The sequence below is a fragment of the Lynx canadensis genome, chromosome D3, assembly GCF_007474595.2.
Source record: "Lynx canadensis isolate LIC74 chromosome D3, mLynCan4.pri.v2, whole genome shotgun sequence".
In the NCBI taxonomy this organism is placed as follows: Eukaryota; Metazoa; Chordata; class Mammalia; order Carnivora; family Felidae; genus Lynx; species Lynx canadensis.
In genome coordinates this window covers 75,537,759-75,564,460 of record NC_044314.2, presented here as the reverse complement: position 1 = coordinate 75,564,460, position 26,702 = coordinate 75,537,759, and the positions used below count along the sequence as shown (strand labels likewise).

The 26,702-nt window shown below is 49.6% G+C and overlaps 1 protein-coding gene across 8 annotated transcripts in view; it reads left to right on the top strand.

The window, feature by feature from the left end:
• Nucleotides 1-26,702, top strand: part of UBE3B (ubiquitin protein ligase E3B) — a 52,710-nt gene that overhangs the window by 3,570 nt on the left and 22,438 nt on the right. For 6 of the 8 annotated variants that reach the window (XM_030292210.1, XM_030292209.1, XM_030292206.1 and 3 more), the window contains 16 exons: nucleotides 1,099-1,280; nucleotides 1,429-1,549; nucleotides 3,132-3,191; nucleotides 3,612-3,716; nucleotides 5,662-5,758; nucleotides 7,035-7,120; nucleotides 8,031-8,113; nucleotides 12,103-12,208; nucleotides 12,509-12,629; nucleotides 13,544-13,721; nucleotides 15,516-15,679; nucleotides 17,238-17,405; nucleotides 20,671-20,842; nucleotides 22,423-22,541; nucleotides 23,146-23,260; nucleotides 24,099-24,198. In XM_030292210.1, the coding sequence (XP_030148070.1) occupies nucleotides 1,120-1,280; nucleotides 1,429-1,549; nucleotides 3,132-3,191; nucleotides 3,612-3,716; nucleotides 5,662-5,758; nucleotides 7,035-7,120; nucleotides 8,031-8,113; nucleotides 12,103-12,208; nucleotides 12,509-12,629; nucleotides 13,544-13,721; nucleotides 15,516-15,679; nucleotides 17,238-17,405; nucleotides 20,671-20,842; nucleotides 22,423-22,541; nucleotides 23,146-23,260; nucleotides 24,099-24,198 (1,956 nt within the window). In that variant the 5' untranslated portion in view covers nucleotides 1,099-1,119. Of the gene's footprint in view, nucleotides 1-18; nucleotides 422-878; nucleotides 1,007-1,098; nucleotides 1,281-1,428; nucleotides 1,550-3,131; nucleotides 3,192-3,611; nucleotides 3,717-5,661; nucleotides 5,759-7,034; nucleotides 7,121-8,030; nucleotides 8,114-12,102; nucleotides 12,209-12,508; nucleotides 12,630-13,543; nucleotides 13,722-15,515; nucleotides 15,680-17,237; nucleotides 17,406-20,670; nucleotides 20,843-22,422; nucleotides 22,542-23,145; nucleotides 23,261-24,098; nucleotides 24,199-26,702 lie in introns of those variants that run through there. The other 2 variants (XM_030292202.2, XM_030292207.1) reach the window with 2 other exon arrangements.

Below are 26,702 nucleotides of genomic sequence, written 5' to 3'. Positions count from 1 at the left end.
GAAAGAGCCTTGAATGAGCTTTTTATTCCTGATGATCTTTTCATGTGGGCGCTGCTTTGAGGGAGGTAACATGGTAAAGGGATTGTTTTCCAGAAGTCTGGATTTCTGAGTAATCCCTTTGAATAATTTTGTCGGCTTGACTGCTTATATAGTTGGGATAGAATGACAAAGTTTTCAAGCATCCAAAGAAATCATTTCAGCGTGGGAGGCTCCACGGACCCATGTTGTGTGCTCTAGGCATAGCCAAAGCCACATCTTTGGGAAAAGATAGTGATTGGTGATTTAGATAAAAATGTAATGGACAGTTTAGACCCTCTGTCCAAAACCAGTCAGTGGATGGACTGCCAGTCAGTGGATGGACAGATTCTGCTCCGAAGTCCTTATCAGCCCTTGGCAGAATGGGAACAGTAAGGACAGCCGGGTAAGTTATACATAAAACCGAATGTATTCAACCTAACAGATTGTCTTGCATTTTGGACTCACACGTTTGGTTTTTTAGCGTTAAAATGGCTCTTTTTCCAAAAAAATAAAGTAAAATAAAATAAAAAATAAGGGCTTATTTTGTGCTGGGCACAAAGTAGATACCAGTAAATATTTGTCGAGTGAACAGAGAAATGAAATAATGGTGACGGTAAATAATTATGTTCGATTTTTTTTCCCTTCAAGCCTGTACTTTGCAAAATAAATTTGACTGATCAGCTTTAGACTGCTCCAGAAAATTCAAATACCTAGGAACCTTTGACCTAGAGGATGCCTGGTTTGAATTAGAGCTTTATGGATGGAACCGGTTCATGCTTTGTTCATCTATTAAACAATTACAGAGCCCACACCCTGTGGCAGATGCTGTCCTCTTAAGAAGATGTGATTATTTAATGCAGGAAAAAGCACCGCTGGTCTAGATGAGGTGCATGAAAAGAGCCGATAGGAAGTTGGGACTTGTGCCAGGAGAGCTATTAGCCGCTGTGGAGGGAACTGAAGGGTCCTGAGTAGCTCTGCTGCTGCCCGAGTGCGTGCCCGCCCGCCCTTGGCTCGCGAGCCCCTTCCTGTGTGTGTTCTTCCTCAATGATCTACGTCAGCCACTCGCCGTTTTCCTTGCAGGGTTCGTGCAAACTTGCAAACATGTTCACCGTTTCTCAGACCTCGAGAGCGTGGTTCATCGATAGAGCCCGTCAGGCTCGGGAGGAAAGGCTGGTGCAGAAGGAGCGGGAGCGGGCGGCCGTCGAGATCCAGGCCCATGTTCGCAGTTTCCTATGTCGGAGGCGACTGCAGAGAGAGATCCGGTGGGTGCTGGGAAATCCTCAGCACGTTGTCCCCTGTCCCCAGTTAATAGCAAGAAAAAATGGTGTTTTCTCCTACAGTTCTTGAAAAGCCTTCCAGCTGCTGTGAGCTCCTAATTTAAAATGTCTTTCCGCCTCCTTCCCCTCCTAGGAGAGAGATCGATGAGTTTTTTAAAGCTGATGACGTGGAGTCCAGTAAAAGAAGCGCACTTTGTATTTTTAAGATTGCCAGGAAACTGCTGTTCTTGTTCAGAATTAAAGAGGATAATGAGGTAAAATAATAGTAGTGAACACTGTGCTCACCCATCTGCCAGGTCTTTTGAAAGTATTTTGCAAATATAATTCATTTAATCCTTATAGTGACGCTACAAGATAGATTCTGTTACCACCACATCCTGCCCTTTTTATTTTCTTGGGACGTGTTTTGTGGGGATTACACCCAGTGCTTCTGAGAATCGTCACAATTCTTTTACATTGACCATGACAAGCACTCCGACTCAGATGCATACAGGAGTGAGGCAGGTTGGGCAACTGAGTGGAAGAAGCCATTTACAGGAGAAAACAACAAATTATAATAAGTAGGGGCACCAGGGTGGCTCAGTTGGTTGAATATCCAACTTTGGCTCTGGTCATGGTCACACAGTTCGTGGGTTCGAGCCCCGCATCGGGAGCTGTGCTGACAGCTCAGAGCCTGGAGCCTGCTTCGGGTTCTGTGTTTCCCTCTCTCTCTGCCCCTCCCCTGCTCATGCTCGCTCGCTCGCTCTCTCAAAAATAAATAAACATTAACAAAAAAGAAATAATCAGTAACTGGCAGGAGGTGGTGGTGATGGGGAATGATGACATCAGAGGGAGTTGATGGGGTATGTGGCATGGCCACTGAAGGGGGGCGGCCAGTCCTGGGCTCCAGCCAGTGGTGGACTGCTGTGAATTTTGAAGAGAGATGCTGGTGATCCTTGTACTCGTTTTTCTCATTTGTAAAAATTGGTAGCTAATTTGAAATTTCTTTTAAATCCTGTAAACCAAATGAAACGTGCTGGTTGCACTTTGGGGATTGGAATGATCAGCCTAGAAACGATTCCAGGAAGTAGCGAGTTGTCTGTAATAGTACTGACGGTCCCATCGAGGAGGGCCTCTGTGCTCCCAGGGGTTAGACGTTCATTACTGCTAAGCATCCCATTGTGCCAGACCTTCTTCTAGGCAGTGGGGCCCCAGAAGGAAATGAGATGGGTGGGGTCTCTAACCCTGCGGAACATGTAGCCCAGAGAGAGGCAGGACTACACAGGCAGGAAGATGAGGACAGGCAGGTGCCGTGAGGTGACCCCTGTTGACGGAGGAAACTAGTCCAGAATGCTGAGGTGGCTGCCCGGGGCCATAGCACTTTTAAGGGTGGATCCAGGGCCGGTATAGACAGCGTAACGTGGTTTCCAGTTTCCACTTTCCTTCCTTTTGCATTTCGAGTTAAAAATGATGGCGTGACAGGTTGTGGGGAAAAAGTTCGTGTCTGTGGTGCTTAACAGAGTGGCCACCGGGAGAGCGCGACCCCGGGAACAGCTGCTAGCCCGCAGGAGCACAGGCCCAGATTGCCGGGTTGATTGTGTTTTTTCCAAAGGCACCCCTGGCTGAAACCACGTGTAGGGCTCCTCCAGCCTGTGGGCCACCAATTTGAGAACCTTACGTTGGCCTTTCTGATCCCCAGTTTCCACATCTATAAGGGGGAATTCGATATGATCACGTCCGTGAGTCATCTGGCGTCGTGTGAGTCCTGCACGTGCCAGGTACCCACAGAACGCTTGCTGCTTTCCCATTTCAGTGTGGCTTGCAGAAACGTGTAACCCCCATCCTTCCTCTTTGCAGAGATTTGAGAAGTTGTGTCGCTGCATCCTGAGCAGCATGGATGCTGAGAACGAACCCAAGGTAAGCAAAACGGGGGCTGGGAAGTCTCCCACAAGCTCTCAGGCCGATCTCTTTGGTTCTGAAAGTTCCTGCTAAGTGTTATGATTTTGTTAGGTCAGTCTTTGCATACGTGGACACACACACCTGCCTAATAAGTAATGAATTGAAAACATTACCGCAGTGCAACTGGTTTTCTTAGTCTTTTCATTATCCAAGGACTGCGTTCTCCTCTGACCTCTTAGGATGGTAAATTCCCTCACTAGGCTATTTTATCTATGGGTTTAGTGTTCAGATAAGTCCTACTCCCTGTTTATTCACCTGTTCATTCCCACTGCCTTCCCCAGCGCTGGACCTAGTGAACTTGTCCTGTCCCAGTAGCTAGAACATATGTAATTTGGTCCCTGTTTCTGCCCATTACATTTCTTTTTCTCCTGCTTGTAGGTGTGGTATGTGTCCTTGGCTCTTTCCAAGGATCTCACCCTCCTGTGGATTAAACAGATCAAACACATTCTTTGGTGTTGCTGTGAGTTTCTTGAGCAGCTCAAGGTAAAAACAGAACAAGACACCTGTAAATGTATCCTTTTCATTGTAAATATATTCCCTCTCATTGGAGGCCTTTAGAGTGTATCTTGAGAGTCCTCAAGATTCCATCATAGGTTATTTCTTTGGAAGTTTATCAGAGTCTAGTAAAGAATTATTAGCACCCCTGTTCTAGGAGAGAGCAAGCTAGATACCGTTATCAGTATGAGTCCTTTTCACGTATAACATTCTGAACATTGGCCTATGCTCACCACAGTCTTGACACCCAGAAATCTGTTGCCTTTCTTTTTATTCTTTTGAAATAATGGATAACTTATCGTTTACATTATACTAGTCAGGCTTCTTGTTACAAGTGCAGAAACCCAGGGCACCTGGGTGGCTCCGTCAGTTAAGCGTCTGACTTCAGCTCAGGTCATGATCTTGCGGTTCATAACTTCATGCCCCGCATCAGGCTCTGTGCTGACAGCTCAGAGCCTAGAGCCTGCTTCGGATTCTATGTCTCCCTCTCTCTCTCTCTCTGCTACTTCCCCTACTTCCCCTGCCTCTCTCTCTCTCTCTCTCTCTCTCTCTCTCTCTCTCTTTCTCTCAAAAATAAACAAACATTAAAAAAAATTTTTTAACTAAACAAGTGCAGAAATCCAACATGTGCAGCTCCTAATACATACAAGCTAAGCAAGAAGGAGAATATTTTTTTAAATGTTTATTTATTTTGGGGGGACAGAGGATCTAAGATGTGTTCTGTGCTGACAGCAGAGACACCGGCATGGGGCTTGAACTCACAAACTGAACCATGAGATTGTGACCTGAGCCGAAGTTGGATGCTCAACCGACCAAGCCATCCAGGTGCCCCGAGAATATTTTTTATAGAATATTCTCTGTAATGTGGCAGCCAGGGATGACCAGAGCCAGGAGCTTCTAGGATTCTCCCTCATCCCTTTCTCTCCTCTCTGCTCCCTTTTGGAATCGCTTTATTCTCTCCTGTTGTAATCACAGTAGTTCTGGCCTCATATCCTCACTCTTATCTTGACCAAAGAGAAAAGGGAGGCCTCTCCCACTAGTTTAGGAATCAGAGAGGACAGTAAAGGCCCAGTGTTGTCCTGGTCTCAACCTCAAACTGGTCACAGTGGCAAGAGGGGGGAAGGTATTGCCACTGGCCCTTCTGGTCCTATGCCCACCCTTGTGTTAAGAGAAGGTGGGCAGGGGTGTGAGTGGTTGCAAACAGTGGACATTTTCACCTCGCACATTGGGAGAGAGGTTTCAGGGGCAGAGGCTTGACTCAGGTGGGAGCTGAGCGATGGAGCAGATGTCCCCAGAGCCCCCATATCTCTAGCCATCTCTCTCAGGGCACTTGTGATTGACTCTCCTGGCCTTGACCTGGCAGCAAGCATGAATTATGATTATGATAATCGGTATTACATAGAGTTACCTGTGTGTCAGGCCCTGTTCTTGGTGCTTTGTTTACATTAATCCGTTCATTTTTAACACAACCCTATGAAGAAAGCAATGTTACCACCCATAGTCAACAGCTGAGGAACTGGGGGACAGAGAGGGTAAGCAGCTTGCCCTAACTCACACATCTAGCCAGTGGTCAAGCAGGGAGTCCGAGCCCAGAGTCCCCGTCACGTTCAATTGCATTTCTACTCTGCTGCTCCAGTGAACGTATGTCCGTACATCCATCCATCCATGTACACAGCAGGCCAGCTCCAGTCAGCTTGCTTCCCAAGAATTCTCATTCTCCATTCCGGAGAGTATTTCAGATTCCGTGCTCGAGGATTCGTGTGCCACAATCCCTGTCCCTGAACTCCCAAAGTGGTCATTCCCCAAGAGTAAAAGAATAAACTCGGACGGTCCTGACTCGCCGATTGGTGGCAGAGTGCATCCAGACAAGTTGTGAGTGGCTGCTCCGCTGTCGGACGTATGACTTCATCTCAGTCTCTTTGTTGTTTTCCAGCCTGAAATCTTACAGGACTCCAGACTCATCACGCTGTACCTCACAATGCTTGTCACCTTCACAGACACTTCAACATGGAAAATCCTCCGCGGAAAAGGTCTGTGGGACTGGCTTCAAAATCTTTCCCAAGTAGCATTTGCATAGAGACCTTGGGGACCTTTTCTCCTTTTTAAGAAGCATTTTCACTGCCATAAGCCTCAGGGGGGGCCCTGAAAGCATACCAATGAAGATGCCCTTGACGTTTCCATCAGATAGCATTGTAATATGCAGAATACATTCAGGATTGTGTGTTCTAATCTCTCCTTTGAATTTGTTTAAAGGCACGGTCCCCCTGAGCTCATTTTTTAAAACTCCCATAGCACCTCAGCCTCCAAGTGATGATATTCACTCAAGCCTTGTCATTCGTGTCACAATCATTGGGCAGCAAATAATTCTATTTTGTCCATAAGATTTGCATCATGAAGCTGCCTCCTCCCTCAGATGCCGTACTGAGCCTTCCATGTTTTGTCCGTTCATTTTGTCCATCCGCTCTGCAAATGGCCTTCTCCGTGCCACATTCTGTGCGGGCACTGGAGATACAGAGAAGGCTGCTGCCCTCGGGCTTCAGGTGCCAAAACTGCCATGTGCCCGCCCGCCCTTCACAGAACTGGAGAGTCTGGTGAGAGAGATAGACGCTAAAGGGAAGTCCCATATCTGTGACTATATGCGAATATAGGAAGGACTTACATGTGAACACACACATGTCATGACGACCGTGTGAAACGTAGCGCTCAGAAGGAAGACTACGGAGAAACAAGAACGTTGAGCGGATCCGGGAGGCCCTGCCTCCCTGTGTCTGGGACTCAGGCTCTCCCGCTGAAGTGATGTCTGAGTGAACAGCTGGAGGGAGAGTTGGGGTTCGCAGAGCCAAGGGGGAGGACTTTGAGAACAGAGGCAACTATGTGTAAAGGCTCCTGGCCAGAAAAGAGGGGTTATTTTAAGGCGTGGGCTGTGGGGGGGGGGCATTTAAATCTTGGGGAGTTCTGGCCTTGAGTTCCAGGGTGTCTGTCTCCCAGCGGGGAGAGGCGGTGGCCACAGAGAGCAAACGGTGCTAGGCCCTCGGAGGGAATTAGGAAAGGTGCAACAGGTGCTCAGAGGCTGGGGACATTACTTCTGGCTGAGGGAGATCATAGGACCCATCCTAAGAGGTGACACTTGAGCTGGACCTTCCAGGAGAGTGGATTCAGGAGTTCATCCTCTCCCTGTGCCTGATACCAGGCTGAAGGGGAGTAGGAAGACAAGCCACCGAAATGATGGCCTCGGGCCTGGGGTGTGCTATAAACAGTTCACGGTCAGGCCAGTGCCTTTTCTCTCACACGTCTTTCTTCATTCAGGGGAGAATCTTCGGCCAGCCATGAACCACATCTGTGCGAATATAATGGGACATCTCAACCAGCATGGATTCTATCCTGTGCTGCAGGTTTGTGAGTGCGTCCCCGAACACGTGACCTCTCTCTTCAGTACCTGAACTTGAATTTTCACAGCTGATTTTGGCATTACCTGGTGCCCTCTTCACAGAAGCCTTTTTGCAGGAGGAGTTTAATGCTCAGCGTCCTGTCCCTTCCCCCACCTTGAGTCGCTTGTGGTCTGTGTCGAGGGAGGACAGTGGCACTGGGGTCCCTTCGTTGTGCTACATCTCTGGCTGCAGAAATGACCCAGCCGCTGACACTTAAAGTCGAGAGGGGAGGCCTCAGGATTTGATTCCCTTGGGTTCCTTCTTGGGTGAAGTCTGGAGTTAGCTTTCTTGCTGTGTCCTCAAACACCCTTCTGTCCACACCACCCCTGTTGTGCCGGCTCACACACCCGGGGAAATAAATGCCGGAACTCTAATCGCTGTTTAAAAGTGGTTTGGAATTCTCGGGTTTAGAAGTAGCATTGATTGAACCCTTCCTCCTGCCCGGCGCTGAGATGGGCTCCTTCCTGATCGGGTTTCCTCTTCTCACATGAACCCTGGGAGGCGGTGTGATGGCCGAAGGTGGTGCCGTCAGCAGCACGTCTCTGTGAGGAATCTTCTACTGGATGCCAGAATGTAGGAGTAGCATACATATGAAATTTTAAGGGTGGTAGTCTTTTTATTGGCTGTAAACTTTTTTGGCTGTTTCTTATTTTAAAAATTTAAACACAATATTTAGAGAGACAGTGGTATAATGAAGGAGATACCCTTTACTTTGCTTTCCCTTCATTTTTGGAAAACATTCTAAATATAGGTTTTTTTGTTTGTTTTTTTTTTTTTAATCTGAAGCATTCATTTTACTTCTGTGCTGCTTTTTTACGTACAAGTGACTGTAGGTTGGCATCGGCCCCTGACCAGTTAAAATGTTCTTTTTCAGATGCTGTTGACCCGTGGCCTGGCAAGACCCCGGCCTTGTCTGTCCAAAAGCACTTTAACTGCGACCTTTTCTCTCGCACTGCGGTAAGTAACTCCAGCTGAGGGGCTGGCGTGCTTCCGGAAACTTCCTCCTCTCGCTTTCCCTTCCTCCTGTTCCTCATGTTACGTGTCGGGGCTTGCCTGTTCTGTTCACAGACAGGGTGCATCTGTGGCAGCTCTTCTGTCTGTGCCCCTGAATTTTTTGCATCGCGATTTGAAGGAAGCTTTTCAAAGCGAATTGCTTTCATTGTGCCAAGGACCCAAGACCCAAGCATTTTTCCTTTTGAGCTTTTTAGTTGATAAGATAAAGAGAACCCCTTGAGCTGGAAGAGGCCCGGCGAAAGGCAGAGTAGAGGGTGAAGGGAGTAGTGTTGTGAGCCCAGGTTTAAAATGTTAAAATCTGGGCCGCCTGGGTGGCTCAGTCAGTTAAGCATCCAACTAATGGTTCCAGCTCAGGTCGTGATCTCACAGGTTAGTGAGTTCAAACCCCACATTGGGCTCTGTGCTGATGGTGCAAAGCCTGCTTGGGATTCTCTCAGTGTCTGTCTGTCTGTCTTTCTCTCTCTCTCTCTGCCCCTCCCCCACTCACATTGTCTTTGTCTCTCTCAAAAATAAATAAATAAACTTAAAATAAATAAATAAAATACAATAAAATGTTAGAATCTGGAGGCTCAGAGAGGTTGTGCTGTTTGCCTTCACTTAGATTGGAGATACAAAATACATAAGCTAAGTACTGCCATATAGAAATTATGCCTGCAATTCTGAGAATTACCAAGTGCACAAAGCTGTGTCTGTGACTGGGTCCAGAACATTCTTAAACTGTTGAGAGGAGCACAGACTTGGGGGAGATGTTAATATGATAACTTGATCATCTTAATTCCCAAGATAATAATAACTTTGGGCAGGGGGAGTGTTATGGTCAAACCAGTGACATAAAGCTCCCTGCCCTGCCCCCCTTTGCTAATCCACAGGGCACTTTACTGCAGAGAGCTCTTGACAAGTCCTGAGGTCTAAGAACCTTTGGGCCTGTTTAATCTGGTGCCAGCCCAAACATATCTGAACATGGAATACCCCCACCTAAGTTTTCACTGGTGGAACGTGTCTATTGGTGTCCCATGGACTCCTTTCCTGTGGAATACCAGTTAGCAAACGATGGTCTAGAGATTGGTTGGTAAACTTTTCTGCAAGGGGCCCGCTAATACGTATTTTCGGTTCTGTGATCCATGCAGTGTCCGTCACAACCACCCTGCTGGTGTGGCACAAAGCACCTATAGATGATACGTACACAGAGGAGAATGGCCATGTTTGAACAAAACTGTATTTGCAAAAATAGGCAAGGGGCAGAATTTTGCCTGTGAGCCATTTTTGCCACTCCTGGTCTAGACTGTACTTTCCACTAACCATTAGCCACCTGGGGTTTAAATAGACATATATTAAAATTAAGAATTCAGTTCCTTGCAGCGTCTGGGTGGCTCAGTTGGTTGAGCATCTGACTCTTGATTTCTGCTCAGGTCATGATCCCAGAGTCATGGGATCGAGCTCTGCATCTGGCTCCATGCTAGGTGTGGAGCCTGCTTAAGGTTCTCTCTCTCCCTCCCTCTGCCCCTGCCCCCTGCTCGCATTCTCTCTCTCTCCCTCTCTTTAAAACTGAAACTAAAATTAAAATAAAAAACAAAAAAAGAATTCCGTTCCTCAGTTGCATTAGCCACGTTTCAGGTGCTTCGGGACCACGTGAGACTGAGCAGTGACAGCCTTATTGGACCACACAAAGAAGAAACATTTCCACCATCACGGAAAGTTCTGTTGGACAAGGCTGGTCTAGAGCAGCCTTCTCTGTAATGAGAACCACATTTAAAAAGACCAGAAATAAGGGGAAATTATTTAAATCGATATATCCAAAATATAATCATTTCTACATGTAGTCAGTCTTTTAAATTCTTTATTTTAGTTAAAATTAATTTGGGGCGCCTGGGTGGCTCAGTCAGTTAAGTGTCTGACTTCGGCTCAGGTCACGAACTCACCGTTGGTGGGTTTGAGCCCCGCATCGGGCTCTGTGCTAACAGCTCGGAGCCTGGAGCTGCTTCAGATTCTGGGTCTCCCTCTCTCTGCCCCTCCCCCGCTTGCACTCTGTCTCTCAAAAAGAAATAATAAACATTTAAAAAAATTAATAATTTATTTCTTTTCATACTGAGTCTTCAAAGCCTGGTGTGTATTTTACCCTTAAAGCCTACCTGCATCTGAATTAACCACATTTTAAGTGGTCGGGAGCCACACGTGGCTACTGGCTACTGCGTTGGACAGCCCATTTCTAGAAGCCAGATCCTTACGAGAGGAGCAGGGGTCTGCCAGTGATGCTGTAATTAGTTACAGAAGTAGACCAGATCATCTAGTAAACAAACACACCTTCCTTTCAGACTCTGAGAGGAGTCGTATTTAATGAGTCCTAAGACATAGGTGCAAACAGGTTTTCCAGTGGCAGGTGTCCTGCATCTGCTCTCTCTGAGTCACTTTCTGGAGCAGTTCGTTCCAGCCTCGCCCACTCTCCCCTCTTGTCAGAGGCAGGGAAGCGTTGACACGCAGGTGCCTGAGCTCCAGGACACAGGGCCGCTCTGCCGCCCTCCTCCGTCTCCTGAGAACAGAAGTCTTCCCTTCCGTTCCAACGTCCCTCCCCCACCCAGAGTGTTGTAATTCAAGAGTGATTCACCGAGAGGGTCACATCCAGCCATTCCGTCATGTTCCTTCTCCTTTAAGAATGTGGTAGCCTCCATCATTTAGATTTTTTCACTCTGTACGTTAGAGTCGTTAGAGTCTGTTGGCTCACTCTGAAGGCCAGGCGGCTCTGAAGCCTTTTCCTTAAGTAGTGTCCTTTTCCCCCTCTGAGTATTTGAATGTAATTGAACATGGCCAGGACCTTTTAAAACAAAATACCTAGTGCTTTTGTCACAGTAGGATATACTATTGAAAGTCTGTAAAATTATAAACGTTATGTTCAGACGTGATCACTAAATCCTATGATGCAAATAGCCAACATTCATGGGCCACACAATTGTTTTAAGATTTATACCCACATTAACTGACTCCTCACCACATTCTCTAATCTTAGTTTTATAAATGAGGAAGTTAAGGCCCAGAGAGGTTAAGGCATGAGCAGGGCCCTGGTCACACAGCAGGGAGTGACAGGGCCAGGAGTTGAACCCAGGCTATCCTGACCTCAGAGCCCATACTCTCTACTCCTCATTCTTTATTCTTGTCTCACATATTGGGCACAATTTTGTATTCCAAGAGCAACATATATTGAATCCATGGCACATGGAACCTTCTCAAACTTGCCTTGTTCCGTTCATTCCCCAGGCCCCCGTTTTGCCCAGACTCGGTTTCTGTTTTTTTCCCTTGTGCCTGTCCAGCTCCCTGGTTGCAGCGTGAGCTCTGTACTGGTGGGGACTGTGCAGCGAACGTCTCCTTTACCATCCTCCCCTGCCATGCCAAACACTGAGGCCACACATAAGGCCACATCCTGAGACCTAGCAGGACGTCTGCAGAATTTGTCCCCCAAGGGGGCTCAGGTGCAACAACTGAGAGGCTAAAGGAAGTGTTTTGTTTTTTAGAGTTTATTTATTTTGAGAGAGAAAGAGTGGGGGAGGGACAGAGAAAAGGAGGGGGAGAGAGAATCCCAAGCAGGCTGTGTGCTGTCGGCATGGAGCCCGACACAGGGCTCGAATTCACGAACCATGAGGTCATGACCTGAGCTGAAACCGAGAGTCAGATGCTTAACTGACTGAGCCCCCCAGGCGCCCCTAAGGGAGGTTTTTGATGACCTCATGCAGAGGTGTACGTAACAGGGCACCAAGGGAAACCGAGCATCTAGTACATATGTGTGATCTTTTGAGACTGGATGTCCCCATTTTCAGCCTTGAGTTTTCCTAGACGTCCTGTGAGGCATAATTTCAAGGGAGTTGGGGGCATTGGCAGAGTGGTTCTTTGGTTCCGGGGCAACATGCAAACCCGTGTGAATAAGGCGATCTGTCTGTGTCTAGCCCTGTGATTGCTGCACAATTTTCAGACAGTCTGCTTCGGCCATTCCTCATCCACATCATGTCTGTGCCTGCTCTCGTGACTCACCTCAGCACAGTGACCCCTGAGGTAAGTGGCTCTCTGGTTCCCCACCCCCAGTCCATTTTTGCCATTCTTCTTAGAAATTAGAGAGTAAAATGTTTTCTCCCTTCATTTCCACCTCTTCTCCTGACACTTCTACTAAGGCAGGAGCTGTTAGCGGCCTTGTTAGCAGCCGAGAGAGCCAGGTCCTCATCTTTGTTCATTTTCTTCCTGGCCATTGAGAGCATGTTTGGCATCTAGGTGTTGATGTGCAAGCGACCAAGTTCATGCTCCAGTGGGAAATTCTTCCTGTCGGCTCCCGCTCTAACAGTCTGCAATTGTTTGCAGCGCCTCACTGTTTTAGAATCTCATGACATGCTTCGTAAATTCATCGCATTTTTAAGAAACGAAGATCGATGCCGTGACGTATGTGAAAGCTTAGAAGGATGCCATACGCTTTGTCTAATGGGTGAGTATCTGTGGCTGGGCATCAGGAGAAGCCCAAGTGTGTTTGCTTTTTACTGTTCTGGGGATCATGAGTTGTTTTTAGTAACGCTTGGAAGTACCTAACGATAAAAGACATGTAGTTAGATACATAAAATAGACACGTAGAATTGAAAACTGATGGAAAATGTAGCAACCTGGCAACCTGGCTGAGTGAAAAATGTTAAATTTTGGCCCTCAGCTTCCTGGCATCCAAGAGAAGAATGAAAATGGGATGAGTCACCTGGGTAATTCTCATCTCAAAAGAGAAGGGAGGGCACAGCTGGGTGGTGTTTAGATCGGAGCAGAGCCTCATCATCTATTTTACGTTTTCCTTGTAAGTAGAGAAAGGACAGAAGCGAATGGGTAGAGCGTAATTCTCATCACTTAGAAGAGGTTTTTTTTAATGGAGAAAAAGGTCCTTGGGGCTAAATTTTAAGGGAGTTCGTGGTGAGTAACTTCGGTGAACGCTGAACAAGAGTGACTTCCTAGGACATTCAGGTGTCCTTCCAAAGGTCATTTCTTATATTGACTCTCGATTCTCAAGTTTTAGTGTCGTATCGAAGTGTCATATGCTAACTAAAGTTCACACACGTCTGCGTATGAGTCTGCCTGTCATCCTCACGGCAAGAGTGGGGATCATTATTCCAGTCTTCTAGATGAGGAGACAGATTCGAGAGGTGGGTTGAGGGTCGCACAGCTCCTCTGTGGCAGGGCCAGGGTTTGAAGCCAGGCGCAACACGGAGCAGCCCCGGCACTGCCAGCTGCCAGGTGCCTCTCCACGTGGGATTTCTTCCTGCACATGGACGTGACTGCGGGAGCCCCAGGCGGAGAGCGGGGCTGCCAGGTGACGAAGCGGGTCTGCCCGGGCTCCTTGCACTCAGCCTTCTCTCTTTGCAGGCAACCTTCTGCAGTTGGGCTCCCTCAGCCCCAAGGTGTTAGAGGAAGAGACGGATGGGTTCGTGAGTTTGCTCACCCAGATGCTGTGCTACTGTCAGAAGTACGTGTCCCAGAAGAAATCCAACCTGACGCACTGGCACCCCGTCCTCGGCTGGTTCTCCCAATCTGTGGACTATGGGTAAGTCCCAGGGCAAATCACTGCCTTTCTTGTCTCCTGCCTGTCTCTCACCACCTCCCCCTTCTTCCTTCCATCTTTCTTCCAGCTTCTGTTGTTTTGTTTCTGGTTGCAAAAGTAATATATATTCACTGGATAAAATCTAGATAAGACCAAAAGAAAAAAAACCATCCCATTGTGCTACTACCCAGAGACAACCGTGTGAATGTCCCTTCAGTTTCTTTTTTTTAACCTGTAAATACCAACAGGTTGTTTTTTTTTTTTTTAAGTTTATTTATTTTGAGAGAGAGCATGCACATGCGTGGGGGAGGGACAGAGAGAGAGAGGAGGAGAGAGAGAGAATCCTGAGCAGACTTGACACCATCAGTGCAGAGCCCGATGTGGGGCTTGAACCCACAGCCTGTGAGATCGTGACCTGAGCTGAGATCAAGAGTCGGACGCTCAACTGACTGAGCCACCCAGGCGCCACTCAATAGTTTTTTGTTGTTGGTTTTTTTTGAGATCATTTATTTTGTATTTCATTCTTTAGTAAATTGTGAACCTTATCTGTCAACCCTATTTATTCTTTTTCAGTATCACTTTTCCTGACTCCCTAGACTGCCATATTTTGGAGGTGATTAAAATAAGCCCCGTGACTGAAAGGGGGTAGAGGTCACCTCAGATCCTTTTCAAGAGGTGGAATATAAATTTAAAATTTTGTAACTAAAGGACTCAAAAACATTAAAAGCGCTAGGCTCAAAGAGAGAGATTAAGTAAACGGCATCACAGATTTGAAAGCAGAACAAGCCTCCTGGGCTGAGATGAGGCAGGTCTCGGGAGTGAAGGTGGCTAGAGCTTCCGGCTCTTTTCCTGTTCAGATAGCTGCCTGGATCCCTGGCAGATGTCCTTGAAACAAAGAGTGAGGGCCAGGGGAGGAAATCCCAGGATAGTCTCCCTTTTCCTCCTACCAGAGTGCCATCCGGTTGAAAAGACAAATGGCCAGCCCGTGACGGGCCCCAGTGTGATAGCCCAGCCTGAGGAGAATGGGGCAGGTGTGTTGTGGCCTCAGGAAGGATGTTCTGGGAGGCAGGAGGGGCGGGGGGTGGGGGGGCAGCAGTGGGCAACCTGGTCTGCTCTGAGTGGACTTGGACAAGCCCCTTTACCCTGCTCTCCTTGCCCGAAACCCGGGGATGATTTTCACAGTCTCTCGGAGTGTGTTGTTTCAGAGGATTGAAGGAGATAAGGTACGTGAAGGGCCTGCCTCTAGGCCTGGCTCGTGCTCATGGGTGGTGGCTGTTTCCACTGTGGTGCCGGGAGCCAAGGGAGCCCTCATAGGATCTTAAGCCGGGAGGTGATGAAGGCGGATTTCAGGAGTGTGAGTCTGACGCTAGGGCTGCGGCGTGGAGCGGGGAGACTTTCAGGAGGTAGGGGGTCGTGGAGACTCGCGGGCCAGGCCTGCGGGCTGGATGTGAAGAAGAGGCCAGTGCAGCAGACGGCAGATGGCTTTTGTCGACTGGATGGTAAATGGGGTGGGGTCAGAACAGAGAGAGGGCATGACTATGGCAGGTGGAGCCTGCGGCCCTAGGGCGAGCAGGGATGCTGTTGGCGACACGGGAGGCCTGGGTGGGGTGGCAGAGAAGGCAAAGAGGCCAGCGCCTTATGCATCTAGGCCCCCTTTTTCGTATCCTCTTACTCGCCATGTCGAGTGGCAGGTTGTAGCCACCCCTCCAAGTGGAAGGCCCGCTGGGGAGCTGAGCGGGCTCTCCCCGGCCATCCGTCAGGCGGAGCTGACAGCACCGGTCTCCTGCTCTCTCGTAGCCTTAACGAGTCCATGCCCTTGATCACCAAACAGCTGCAGTTCCTGTGGGGGGTGCCTCTGATCCGGATCTTCTTCAGTGACATCCTGAACAAGAAGCTTCTGGAGAACCAGGAGCCAGCCCACGCGCAGCCGGCATCCCCCCAGAACGTGCTTCCCGTGAAGAGTAAGTGGCTCGGAGGGGCCGACCCTGTGGCTCTGCCTGGCTCGGGGGCCGCTCCTGCTGTCCCTGTGTGCCTTCTCCCCTCTGTTTCTGTGACGCTCGGACTTCTCCCACAAGGGTTTTAAGACCACTAAGCCAAGTTCACATTCAGCAAAATAGCAATAGAAAATCTTCAGGAATAGAAAACAAGGACTAGGGAAGTAGCAGTAGGTGAACAAAACCGAGGTCGTATATAGAGAAGAGTGTCCACAGATGGGTGTGCCACAAGGGCCATGGTGGTTGTCTCTGGACTTCCATTTGGCTCTGAATTTCTAGTAGCTAAAATGAAAAGGGGGGTGGGGATCATTTCTTACTCTTCTCTAGCAGGAAGAAAGAAGGCCCGTTTCTTAAATTTTAAATTTTTTTTAAGTTTATTTATTCTGAAAGAAAGAGAAAAAGCATCAGCGAGGGAGGGGCAGAGAGAGAGGGAGAGAGGGGATCCCAAGCAGTCTCTGCCCTGTCAGTGCAGAGCCCAACACGGGACTTGATCCCACCGACTGTGAGATCACAACCTGAGTCAATACCAAGAGTTAGACACTTATCCAACTGAGCCACCCAGGTGCCCCCAGTTTTTTTAAGTTTATTTATTTAAGAGAGAGAGAATCCCAAGCAGGCTTCGTGCTGTCAGCGCAGAGCCCGATGTGGGGCTCCATCTCATGAACTGCGAGATGATGACCTGAGCCCAAACTAAGAGTCAGACGCTTAACTGACTGAGCCACCCACATGCCTCAGAAGGTTCATTTCTTAAGGGAAGTAGAGCCTTTCTGAGTTCCTAATCATAGAAAAAGTCTCCCACGTGGGGGTCCTTATGCAGAGGACACTGGGTCACTGGCCAGGCCACCTTGGCATTGCTCCTACTGCGGAATCAGTCATAGGGTCCATGGAAAGGTTTCTTGCCCACTCTGAGAAAAGTTCGGGAAATGCCAGTGACACCGAGTTCTGTGGCGCCACCTGCCTGTGGCAAATGTCCAGGTTCCGGGTGACTTTTCTTCTGCCAGCCAGTGTGGTGCAGAGCCCCATGTCACAGCTGCCCGGGAGCAGGGCTCAGTGTCGCTTCAGCAGGATGTAAATGTAAGGGAGAAGGTTTAAAACTAACCTTCGAGTACAACCCAAAGCAAGTATCAGTGCTCGAGGTTGATGCTGCTCCCCTCTGAAAGTACAGAGAACTGGGAATCAACCAGACCACCCGCCTTCACCCATCATCCCCTAATACGGTCGAATTTTTACCCTTGTGGGTTCTGAAGTCCGGTGGCAAAGTAAAGGAATCCCCTGTAGGAGTCGAATGTGCCTGGCTTGTTCTGGAACATCTTCTGATGTTCTGAAGAGGTCTTTGGGTTCCACCTAAAAGCCTGTGGTTAATGCTTTTCTAATTTATCCCAGAGAGATAACTTGAGTCAGAGCAGTGGCCCCACTGTCTGGCCCTGGCTATAAAGGAGGCACGTTATCGAAATGCTCTTTACAGAGTGAAACTGGGCAGATGGCTGAGCGTCTGCTCACACGTTCCTTCTCCTCTCCATGCCAGACCTCCTGAAGCGCGCGTTTCAGAAGTCCGCATCAGTTCGGAATATTCTCAGGCCTGTTGGGGGTAAGCGTGTGGACTCTGCGGAGGTCCAGAAGGTCTGCAACATCTGCGTCCTCTACCAGACCTCGCTGACGACTCTGACCCAGATCCGGCTGCAGATACTCACAGGTTGGGAGGCCTGAGGCGTCTTCTTCCGTCTCCAACATTGGGGGATGACTTTTCTTAGAAAAAGCTGATTTTCTTCTGGCTTCCTTAGCTCAGAAAATATATTTTGGAGGAGGTTGTTTCTGAGCTAGTCCCCTTCGAGGTTGATACACCTCAGCTAAATGGCTCACACTAACCTCCGTCCTGACGCGGCCAGCTTGCTCCTGTGACCTGGCTCTTGTTTTCATTACGGAGTGCCATTTGCTTTCAAAAGTTACTGTTTTTCTGAATAGAAAACTAGAAGAAAAAAAAGGAAAAGAAAGAAAACCTAGACCATGTTTAATCCCATTTTCCAAAGATAACCACCTGTGCCTGAGTGTGCTACACGTATGTATATATTTAGACTGAAATACGTAGTTGTGCCCTTTCCGTTAATCATTTTAGAAGCATTTTATCTTGGTCAGCGGTTCTTCCAAAGTGTCATTTTTATCGGCCGCATAATATCTTCATCACATGGGTCTCTGCCCAGCATTTTCCTTCTTAGCTGAGCAAGGAAGAAAGTTCTGCGCCCCGCCCCCCTCACCCCGCCCCTGTGAACACAAGAGTGTGGGTACTGGGGGCTTTCCACTGCCTCGCAGGACTTGCTCGTAGGAATTGGTCTTACGAGGACAGGAAGTCTGTGAGCAGTAAAGCCGTTGACTACGTAAAGGATATGGAACTTTTCTGTTTCATTGTACCTTTTTTTACATCATAAATTGCCACTGCCTGTCTCCTTCACACTTACTCATCTTCACGTATTGATAGAGCACCTATGTGTGCCAGGCTGAGGATAAAGAGGTGACTAAGACAGCCGGGGTCTCTTCCCCGAGGGATTCTAAGAATGAGGAGATGAGCTGTAGGCACGGGAAGGATGTAGTGCCCGTCATGATGGGCACTGTGACCACGGACGTCATGAGACAGCGTGGGCTTGGACTGGAGCAGGGTTTCCCGGCCGCAGCACTGCTGGTGTTTTGGGCCTGACAGTTCTTGGCGGTGGAAGCCGTCTTGTCCTTTGTAGGATGTTGAACGGCCCAGCCATCACAGATGCCCGTGGCGCTTCCCCTCCCCGTTCGTGCCAACGCTGCCCGTCTCCAGACACTCTCAGAGGCCTCCTCGGGGGCAGCGCGGTTCCCGCTTGGACAGCACAGGCCTGGCATGGTGGTGGGGTTGAAAGCAGGGGCACCTGGGCATGTTTTAGAAGTCGTGTCTGCAGGTCCTACGGTACAGTTGGATTTGGGGGAGTGAAGGCTAGAGGCTTCCAAGATGAGGCCGGGTTGTTGGCCCCCGCAGCCTGTGGATGGTGGTGCATTTGCAGAGCTGGAGAAGCCCGCTGGGAGGGAGGCTGGGGGAACAGAGTCCTGCCTGGCCGTGAGGAGAGCGAGGTGCCAGGCAGGCACGCGAGTGGACCGCGCGGGGGCGTGAGCAGAGGCTTGCTGTGTAAAGCCCTGGGCCCAGAGCAGGTTCCCTCGGGGGAGGGTAAAAGCAGACGAAAAGGGGCCCGGACCGAGCCCAGGGCCCCAGCACCCAGTGTGAGGGCTTGAGAAGCGTATCGAGTGACAGGATTTTGAGGTGATGGGCCCGCGTTCAGCTTTTTGAGGCGACCACAAATTCCGGCATCCCTCCTCGTCCCAGTGAGAGAACCCAGAAGTTCTCTTGGCTGACTTGAAAACGTATCCTTTTAAGAAGGAGATAAACTAGCATGAAGCGTCGGTAGAGTATCGGGTCTGTTTGTTTAGCAACACACAAAGCAGAGTGTGGGAGACCACGGGCTTTGCTCCCGCTCCTCGCGTGCCACGTGCTGCCCTGTGGCCCGGCTCCCCAGGGCCCTGCGTCTTCGTTGCCGTCGGAGTCGCGCCGGACGCAGCCCTTGTTGAAGCCGCGTCTGAGGCCGGGAACGAGCATGTTCGTCCCCGCCGTGAGGGCCATTCACATGATGTGAGAGCAGTTGCTCTTCCCTTCTCGTCCCATAGGAGTGTATTTGTGGTCTCCGCAGTGCGGCTGCTCACTCCGTCTCTGTCTCCACCTCCTCTTAAATTCTGAGGGGTCTGCGTTCCGTAATCTCGTCCTGCCCCTTGGAAAATGTGAGCTCCAGCCTTCAGGAGTAGTAAGTGGCCACTCCTCTCTGGTTCCTTCAGGCCACCCTGGTCTAAGCACAGAGCAGCACTGATTGAGTCTGTCATCCTCCTCCTCCAGGCGGATATACCTTCCCGAAGCAGTTCTTTGTCCAGAACCGAGTAATTCAGAGTGCCCTGTAAAATGAGGGGGGTTATAGGGACTCCAGCAGAAAGTGAAAAATGAGGAATAATTTGAGGTACACGCCCTACTGTAGATTCAGGGACACATGGACTTTCAGAGCCAGACTCTCTGAGTCAGTAGCTGTACTAATAGACTTAAAATGTGACAGTGACGTAGCCTGTGTGTCCGAGGCCTTGTAGCCATTGGGAAGCATTCCTAAAATGCCATCGGGAAGCGTTCCTAAAATGTCTTCTCCACCCAGGGTTAAATGTTTGTGTGACACTTCACGGGATCTCTGCTACGGTCGTTCATTGCTTTCCCATTTTTAACAAAGGTAGAATAGTAGAAAAGAGGAAAGCTTTGCTAAATTGTAGGTGAGCCAGAAAGATGGTTTAAAGCAGGGGTCAGCAAAGGGGCCAAATGCGGCCCACCACTTGGTTTTGTAAATAAAGTTTTATTGGAACACAGCCCCATCCGTTCATTTACATCTTATCTGTGGCTGCTTTTGTGCTATGCTGGTAGCATTCAGTAGTGTGACAGGGTGTTAGGCCAGGCCCACAAAGCCCGAAAGTACTGACTCTCTAGGCCTTTCCAGAAAAAACTTGCTGACCCCTGATTTAAAATATAAACACTGAGTCAGACAGACCTGGGTTCCTCTTCTTGGCTCTGCTCCTTATTGGACTGAGTGATTTGGAGCTAATTACTCAACCTCTCCAGGCTTCAGTTTCCTCCCTTATAAGATGGAGGTAACGTTAGGTTTCACAAGGTAGAAAGGTGATAATGCATTCAGAGTACTTAGAATGACATCTGGAACATAGAAAGCACCCACTAAACGGTAGCTGTTATTGCCATCGTCACTCTCGGTGGTGATAATGATTTTCTTAGTAATTGCACCTTTTTTTCACACCCATTAAGTGTCCACTAATAGGAGTGTTTTGTTCCCCCAGCAGATAGGAGAAACCGTGACCCAGATGGTGCCCCCACCTGAAGCTTGGGTTTCTCTGTCCTTTTCCAGGACTCACTTACCTTGATGACCTGCTCCCCAAACTGTGGGCGTTTATCTGTGAGCTGGGGCCCCACGGAGGGTTAAAGCTCTTCTCGGAGTGCCTCAACAATGACACCGAAGAGTCCAAGCAGCTCTTGGCCATGCTGACGCTGTTCTGTGACTGCTCCCGGCACCTCGTCACGTAGGTTGACTGCTGTGGGGCCGAGTTCCTCTCCAGAATGTGGAGAAGCCCAATGACAGCGTCAGGAAGGAAGCAGTTGCTGATGTGATTGCCGCCATCCTCTGGACCCGTGTGGCAGGGTCATTAGGAAAATTAGATGAGAAAACATTTTCAAAGTAGGTGGCACATAGTTGGGGTTCAGCAGTTCTTAGTTCCATCCTTCCAGGGGAGCTGGTTCAGTCCCACTGAGTGTGGGCTCTGGGATTCTCCCAGAGCTGGGTTCAAATCACTGCTTTACCATTTCCTCGCTAGGTTAGTAGTTACCTGGAAAGTTCCATAGCCAGAGTGCCAGGATGCAAATCCTGGGTGGGCCACTTCCTGAGACACCCCGGGCAAGGGGGCTCCACCTTTCTGAGCCTTTGCTTCCCCACCTACGAACGGGAACAACAGTAGCACGTGTCTCTGGGCTCTGTGGTAAGGATTGCAGGAGATAAAGCACACAAAGTGCTTAGCACAGTCCCGGACACTTAGGAAGGGCTGCGGGCTGCAGTTCTTGTCATGATTATCGACTAACCCTAGGCGAGTTGCTTAACCACTCTGAGCTTCCTTCTTCAAAGAGTAGAAATGGTTATCAGCCATCTGATAGGGAGTACATGAGAAAAGGAAAGTCAAGTTCTCAGTGCAGTGCCTGGCTCAGAGTGGGGAATTAATAGATGTGAGTCCCAGTCAGTGCTTTTTTTTTTCAGTCTATGTGTCTACTTGAGTGTTTGGTATTCTTTTAATTCCACTTTTTCCAAAGGTTGGTAAAGAATTATGAGAATGGGCCCCGTCAGGCAGTTATGTTCATGGTAGAAGACACTGGGTGGGAGGGGATCAGGGACACAAGGTGACAGATTGGGTAAGAACCACAGAGAGAGGTGCTCCGTGAGCAGTTGGAGGCCAGGGCAAGGGTAAGACACCCTGAAGGGCCGGGTCTAGGACGACCCAAGAACGAGTCATGCCCTAAGGTGAACGGAGCAGACTTAGGAGATTTTCAGGTAGAGCTGTATCTTAAGCAGTTCATTTATTCACACATTCTTTCAAACATTAGTTCATTCATTCCCTCATAAACACTTCTCAGGTACCTACTAACGGTCACTAGTGGCTGCTGCAGATGCAGGGAAAGATTCTACAGCTTTTCTCAGTGGGCACACACACTCTGTCAAGATTTCTTGATAGGCATGGATAGGCATGGATGGAGAAGGTGTCACAGTCAGATCCTTATGAATAAGGAGAATACAGAGGGAAGCCTATTGTTGTTTTCCTCTCTCCGTTGTGGTTTTAAATTTTTCACTATGGACAGTTTCAAGTTAATAGAAAGCGGAGAGAAGAGTAGAAGGATCCCTCAAATGCCCATTACCAGCTTCCACACTCATCTGCATGTGGTCGCTTTTGCTTCACCTCTGCCCCCAGCTGCTCTCCCCTCCGGGTTCTCCTGAAGCACATCCTACCCATCAGAGCTTACTTCGTGAGCTTCTATTCGTCTAGTAAGAGGTACACATCTCGTCATTCCCCCCCCTTTCCTCCGTGGGAAGTTGTGAATAATTTTCCATCTGATTTAGGATCCTTGACGACATCGAAGTTTACGAAGAACAAATTTCATTCAAACTGGAAGAGCTGGTCACCATCTCCTCTTTCCTGAACTCCTTTGTGTTTAAGATGATCTGGGATGGGATCGTAGGTAAGGCGAAGATGCCAGCCGTCGTGCTGCACGCGGGGAGGCCACGGTCTGGAACATCAACTGATGCTTAGCTTTATCGCCCATCACAACCAATTGCACAGGCACGTTTATTCACGTAATTGGAAGTTGTACTTCTCCTGTCTGCGGCCTCTTAAGATAGTAGGTGCAGATATGGAAGTTTTACATCTCCCTTCAGGAAGTACGTGTAGGTGTGAAGGATTATTAACGGTGATGATTTTGCCCTGGATCTCCCCTTGCTTCTTTGAGTTGATTTCTGTGAAAAGAGAACATGTGTCAGGGCACGCTCCAAATCAGAGCTCACCTCCTAAAGTGCTTCCAGTTTGCTTGGTACAAAGCTCCTTAGATTAAAAAGGTCCTTTGGATCAGCTGCTAGTGGGAGGCAGACAGTGGTGATTGTGTCTGAGACGCTAGGGTCCTGCAAACAGAACGTACCCAGGGCGCCTTTTATTCTGTCGATTCCACGTGGACTCTAGAGACCTTGGTGGGGGCTGGTGACCGGCAGAGACAAGACGCCATCCTCCTGGCTCCTCGCCAGCCCTGACCAGCTCTGTGTTTGCAGCTCTCCCATTTCTTTGACCCACAGAGAACGCCAAGGGGGACACCTTGGAGCTGTTCCATTCTGTCCACGGCTGGCTGATGGTGCTGTACGAGAGGGACTGCCGGCGGCGCTTTGCCCCCGAGGACCACTGGCTGCGAAAGTGAGGAGCGGGGCCGGGCGAGCGGGTTTGTGGGGGCCAGGCTCGCGCTCTGGGGCCAAGGGGTCTTCATCTCTCCCTCATCCTCTGTCCCCCTGGGAGGACAGACCGCCCAGCGGTTGGTGCCTGTGAGGATGTGCTCACCCTGAGGGTGGTCAGGGCTCAGTAATGGTGACAAAGCCAGGGCATAGTTAGCAAATGGGAAGAAACTTCTTGTAGCTGAACTGAGCAGCAGGTTATGAGAGTTCAGTGGTGGTTTTTATCAACAGAATGAGCAGGATGAAAACTACAGCTGGCCTTTTGGGGGTAGGGTGGGGAGATCCACTTACAACAACTAAGTGTAAGATGTCTGCAGTTTTGTTTTGTTTTGGTTTTTTTTTTTAGTTTGTGTATTTTAAGAGAGAGAGCAAGCAGGGGAGGGGCAAAGAGAGGGCGAGGCAGGATCCCAAGCCTCCCAAGTCTCAAGGTTCGGACTCATGAACCGTGAGATCGTGACCTGAGCCGAGATCGAGCTTAACCGACGAAGCTACCCAGGTGTCTGTCCCAAGATGTCTGCCATTTTTTATAAATGACATGTCGGCCCTTATGTTGTGGCACTAGAGTGGGGTTTGGCAGAGCAGAGAGTAGGTATTTTAGGCTTTGCAGCCAGAGGCTCTCCTTTGCAAGAGCCCCAGTCTGCCGTTGTGGCGGGAAGCGGCCAGTGACGGTACGCGGTGGACGGATGTGGCCGTGTTCCGCCGAAACCTTGCTTACAAAAACGGCAGCAAGCTGGAGCTGGCCGCCCCTGCGCTAGAGAGCTGCTGTCCTATGATAACCCCAAACCCATGCCTTTCTTCCGAAGGGACCTCAAACCTAGCGTGCTCTTCCAAGAACTGGACAAGGACAGAAGACGGGCGCAGCTGATCCTGCAGTACGTCCCTCATGTCGTTCCCCACAAAAACGTGAGTTGCTCTCAGAGCCGGGCCCCTGTGCGTCTTTGTGCCCCTCCGCATGGCACCCGACTCGCCCCCTTTGCTGTAGCAGTTGGAGAGAAAGAAACGAGCTCGTTCACTCCGCAAATGTGCACGGACAGTGGGTTTCCATCTACACCAGGTATTAAGCCGAGTACAGAAACTGAAGAAAGTATGCACTGGCAGTTCTAGCAGGTGGGGGGCATGTCACAGGGATGGATGCTGGGGGAGCCCAGACAAGGGGGCCAGGCCCAGCTGGCAACAGGGGGAAGGGAGTCAGGAGAAGCTTCCAGTGGTTAAAGGCCCGGGGGGTTGAGAATATGGTGCTAATGGAGGGCCCGACGTACGGTCTGGCTGCGGAGGATATGAAGGAGAGCCAGGAAGCTGAGCGGGTTTGTAGGGGTTGGAGCTGGAAGGACCCTGCAGACCAAGGGCAGGAGCTTGGGTTTTGGCCAGAGCCGTTGGAGCGTTATCAGCTTCGGGGGCCCCTGGTCAGAGCTACGCTTTAGAAGGTTCCTTCTGGCCATGGGACGGAAGACCAGCTAGAGGCAGAGGTGTTATGGGAGTGGAGAGACGATAGGATCAGAACAAAGACATTCAGAGAAGGAAAGGAGGGATTCAGGTGGTGGGCGGGCTTCTGGCTTGGGCTCCTGGGCGCTTGGGGGAGTCATTCCCTGGGGTAGGGGCGCGGGCTAGAGGAGGTCAGCTTTGAACAGGCGGCACAGGCGTGCGGTGTCCGCCACTCCTGGAGGCCATCGGACAGTGGGGCTGGAGAGAGACACTGCACGTGGACAGCGCCCAAATCTGACTGCATCCATGGCCACGGACAGGGTGGTCAGGGAACTGGGCGGAGTCAGACAACCAAGGGGCCTGTTGTTAAGAGGGCCAGCATGAGGAGAGGACTCATCAGAGGAGGGAAACCATCAGTGTGGTGTCCCGGACCCGAGAGACATGAGAGTCTCAGAAAGGGTCAGGTACGGTGGCCAGAGTGTCAGGAAATGAGGGAAGGTGCTGCCCATGTCCCTGGTCTGTAGTGAACACTCCAGAAATGTCTGCTGGAACCCACAATGATACTGTGCTCCTTCAGAAGAGACTCTTACGGTCTTTGTGTGCCTCTCTTTCTTTTCCTTTTTCTTTTTCTCTTTCTTTTTTTTTTAAAGTTTATTTATTTTGAGAGAGAGCACAAGTAGGAGAGGAGCAGAGAGAGAGGGAGAGAGAGGATCCCAAGCAGGCCCCACGCTGTCAGCGCAGAGCCCAACCCAGGGCTCGAACCCATGAACTGCAAGACCATGACTTGAGACGAGAGAGTCAGACGCTCAACAGATGGAGCCACCCAGGCGCCCCTCCCTTTTTTTTTTCTTTTTGGACAAAAGACATTTTTAGAAAAAAGCCTAAGTCACATTTTTTGTACATCGAACCTTAGTTTTCAGAGATACATATTCCTCGCTGCTGTTTGATATTGTTTTGACCTTGATGTTAATACTCGCAGTTGCCGTTCTTTACCCTCAAGTAGTGATTTGCAAACGGATGTGGCTGTTTAAATTCTTATTGCACTTGATAGCAGAGCCTCTTAGAAATGAAGGGAACATGGGGCGCCTGGGTGGCTCAGTCGGCTGAGCGTCCGACTTTGGCTCAGGTCACGATCTCACTGTCCATGGGTTCGAGCCCCGCGTCGGGCTCTGTGCTGATGGCTCAGAGCCTGGAGCCTGTTTCAGATTCTGTGTCTCCCTCTCTCTGACCCTCCCCCATTCATGCTCTGTCTCTCTCTGTCTCAAAAACAAATAAACGTTAAAAAAAAAAAAATGTAGAAATGAAGGGAACTTGTGGGGATTACTTAGCTAAACGCCTCCATCTGGGGTGGGAGGCCCCCGACAATACACCTGACCTTGCCTCAGGTAGAAGGCCCGGAGCCTTGCAAAGCCAGCCATTGTATTGCTTTACTCTTCCCAGTGATGGGACGTTCTTCCTCACCTTAACCTGATTTACTTCTGTGTAACTTCTACTCTCTGGTCCTTGAACAGCCACTCTAAGTGGAATCTCCAAATCTTCTGAGATGTGCGGACAACTCTCGTTTGCTTTCTGGTCTTCTCTGTGCCACAGGTAGCATCCTTCCCCTCCCCCCAGCTACTCCTTGGGGAAGTGGCTTCCGGCCCCCCATCCCCTGGGCCTCGTCCAGTTTGGGGCAATCTAACTGAAAACGCAGCACCCTGCCCTGGCCCTGCGTGTCCGTGAGGTCAGCCCTGGACCATAGCACTCCCATCCCTTGTAGTCTGGGATTGCCGCTCCATGTGTCTGCAGGTCACAGGCGCTCTGGTGGGGTGACCCTGGGTTGTCACAGGGCATTTTAAATTTTTGAGAAGAGCACAGTGAGATCCTTTGGACACCATGTGGAGCACCAGCTCGAGCTCACGATTTCAACGCTCCTTTTGAGGATGCCACTACGCTGGGTTTTAAAAACAAAACTCAGTTTTTGTTTCAACATGCATGTATTTTTA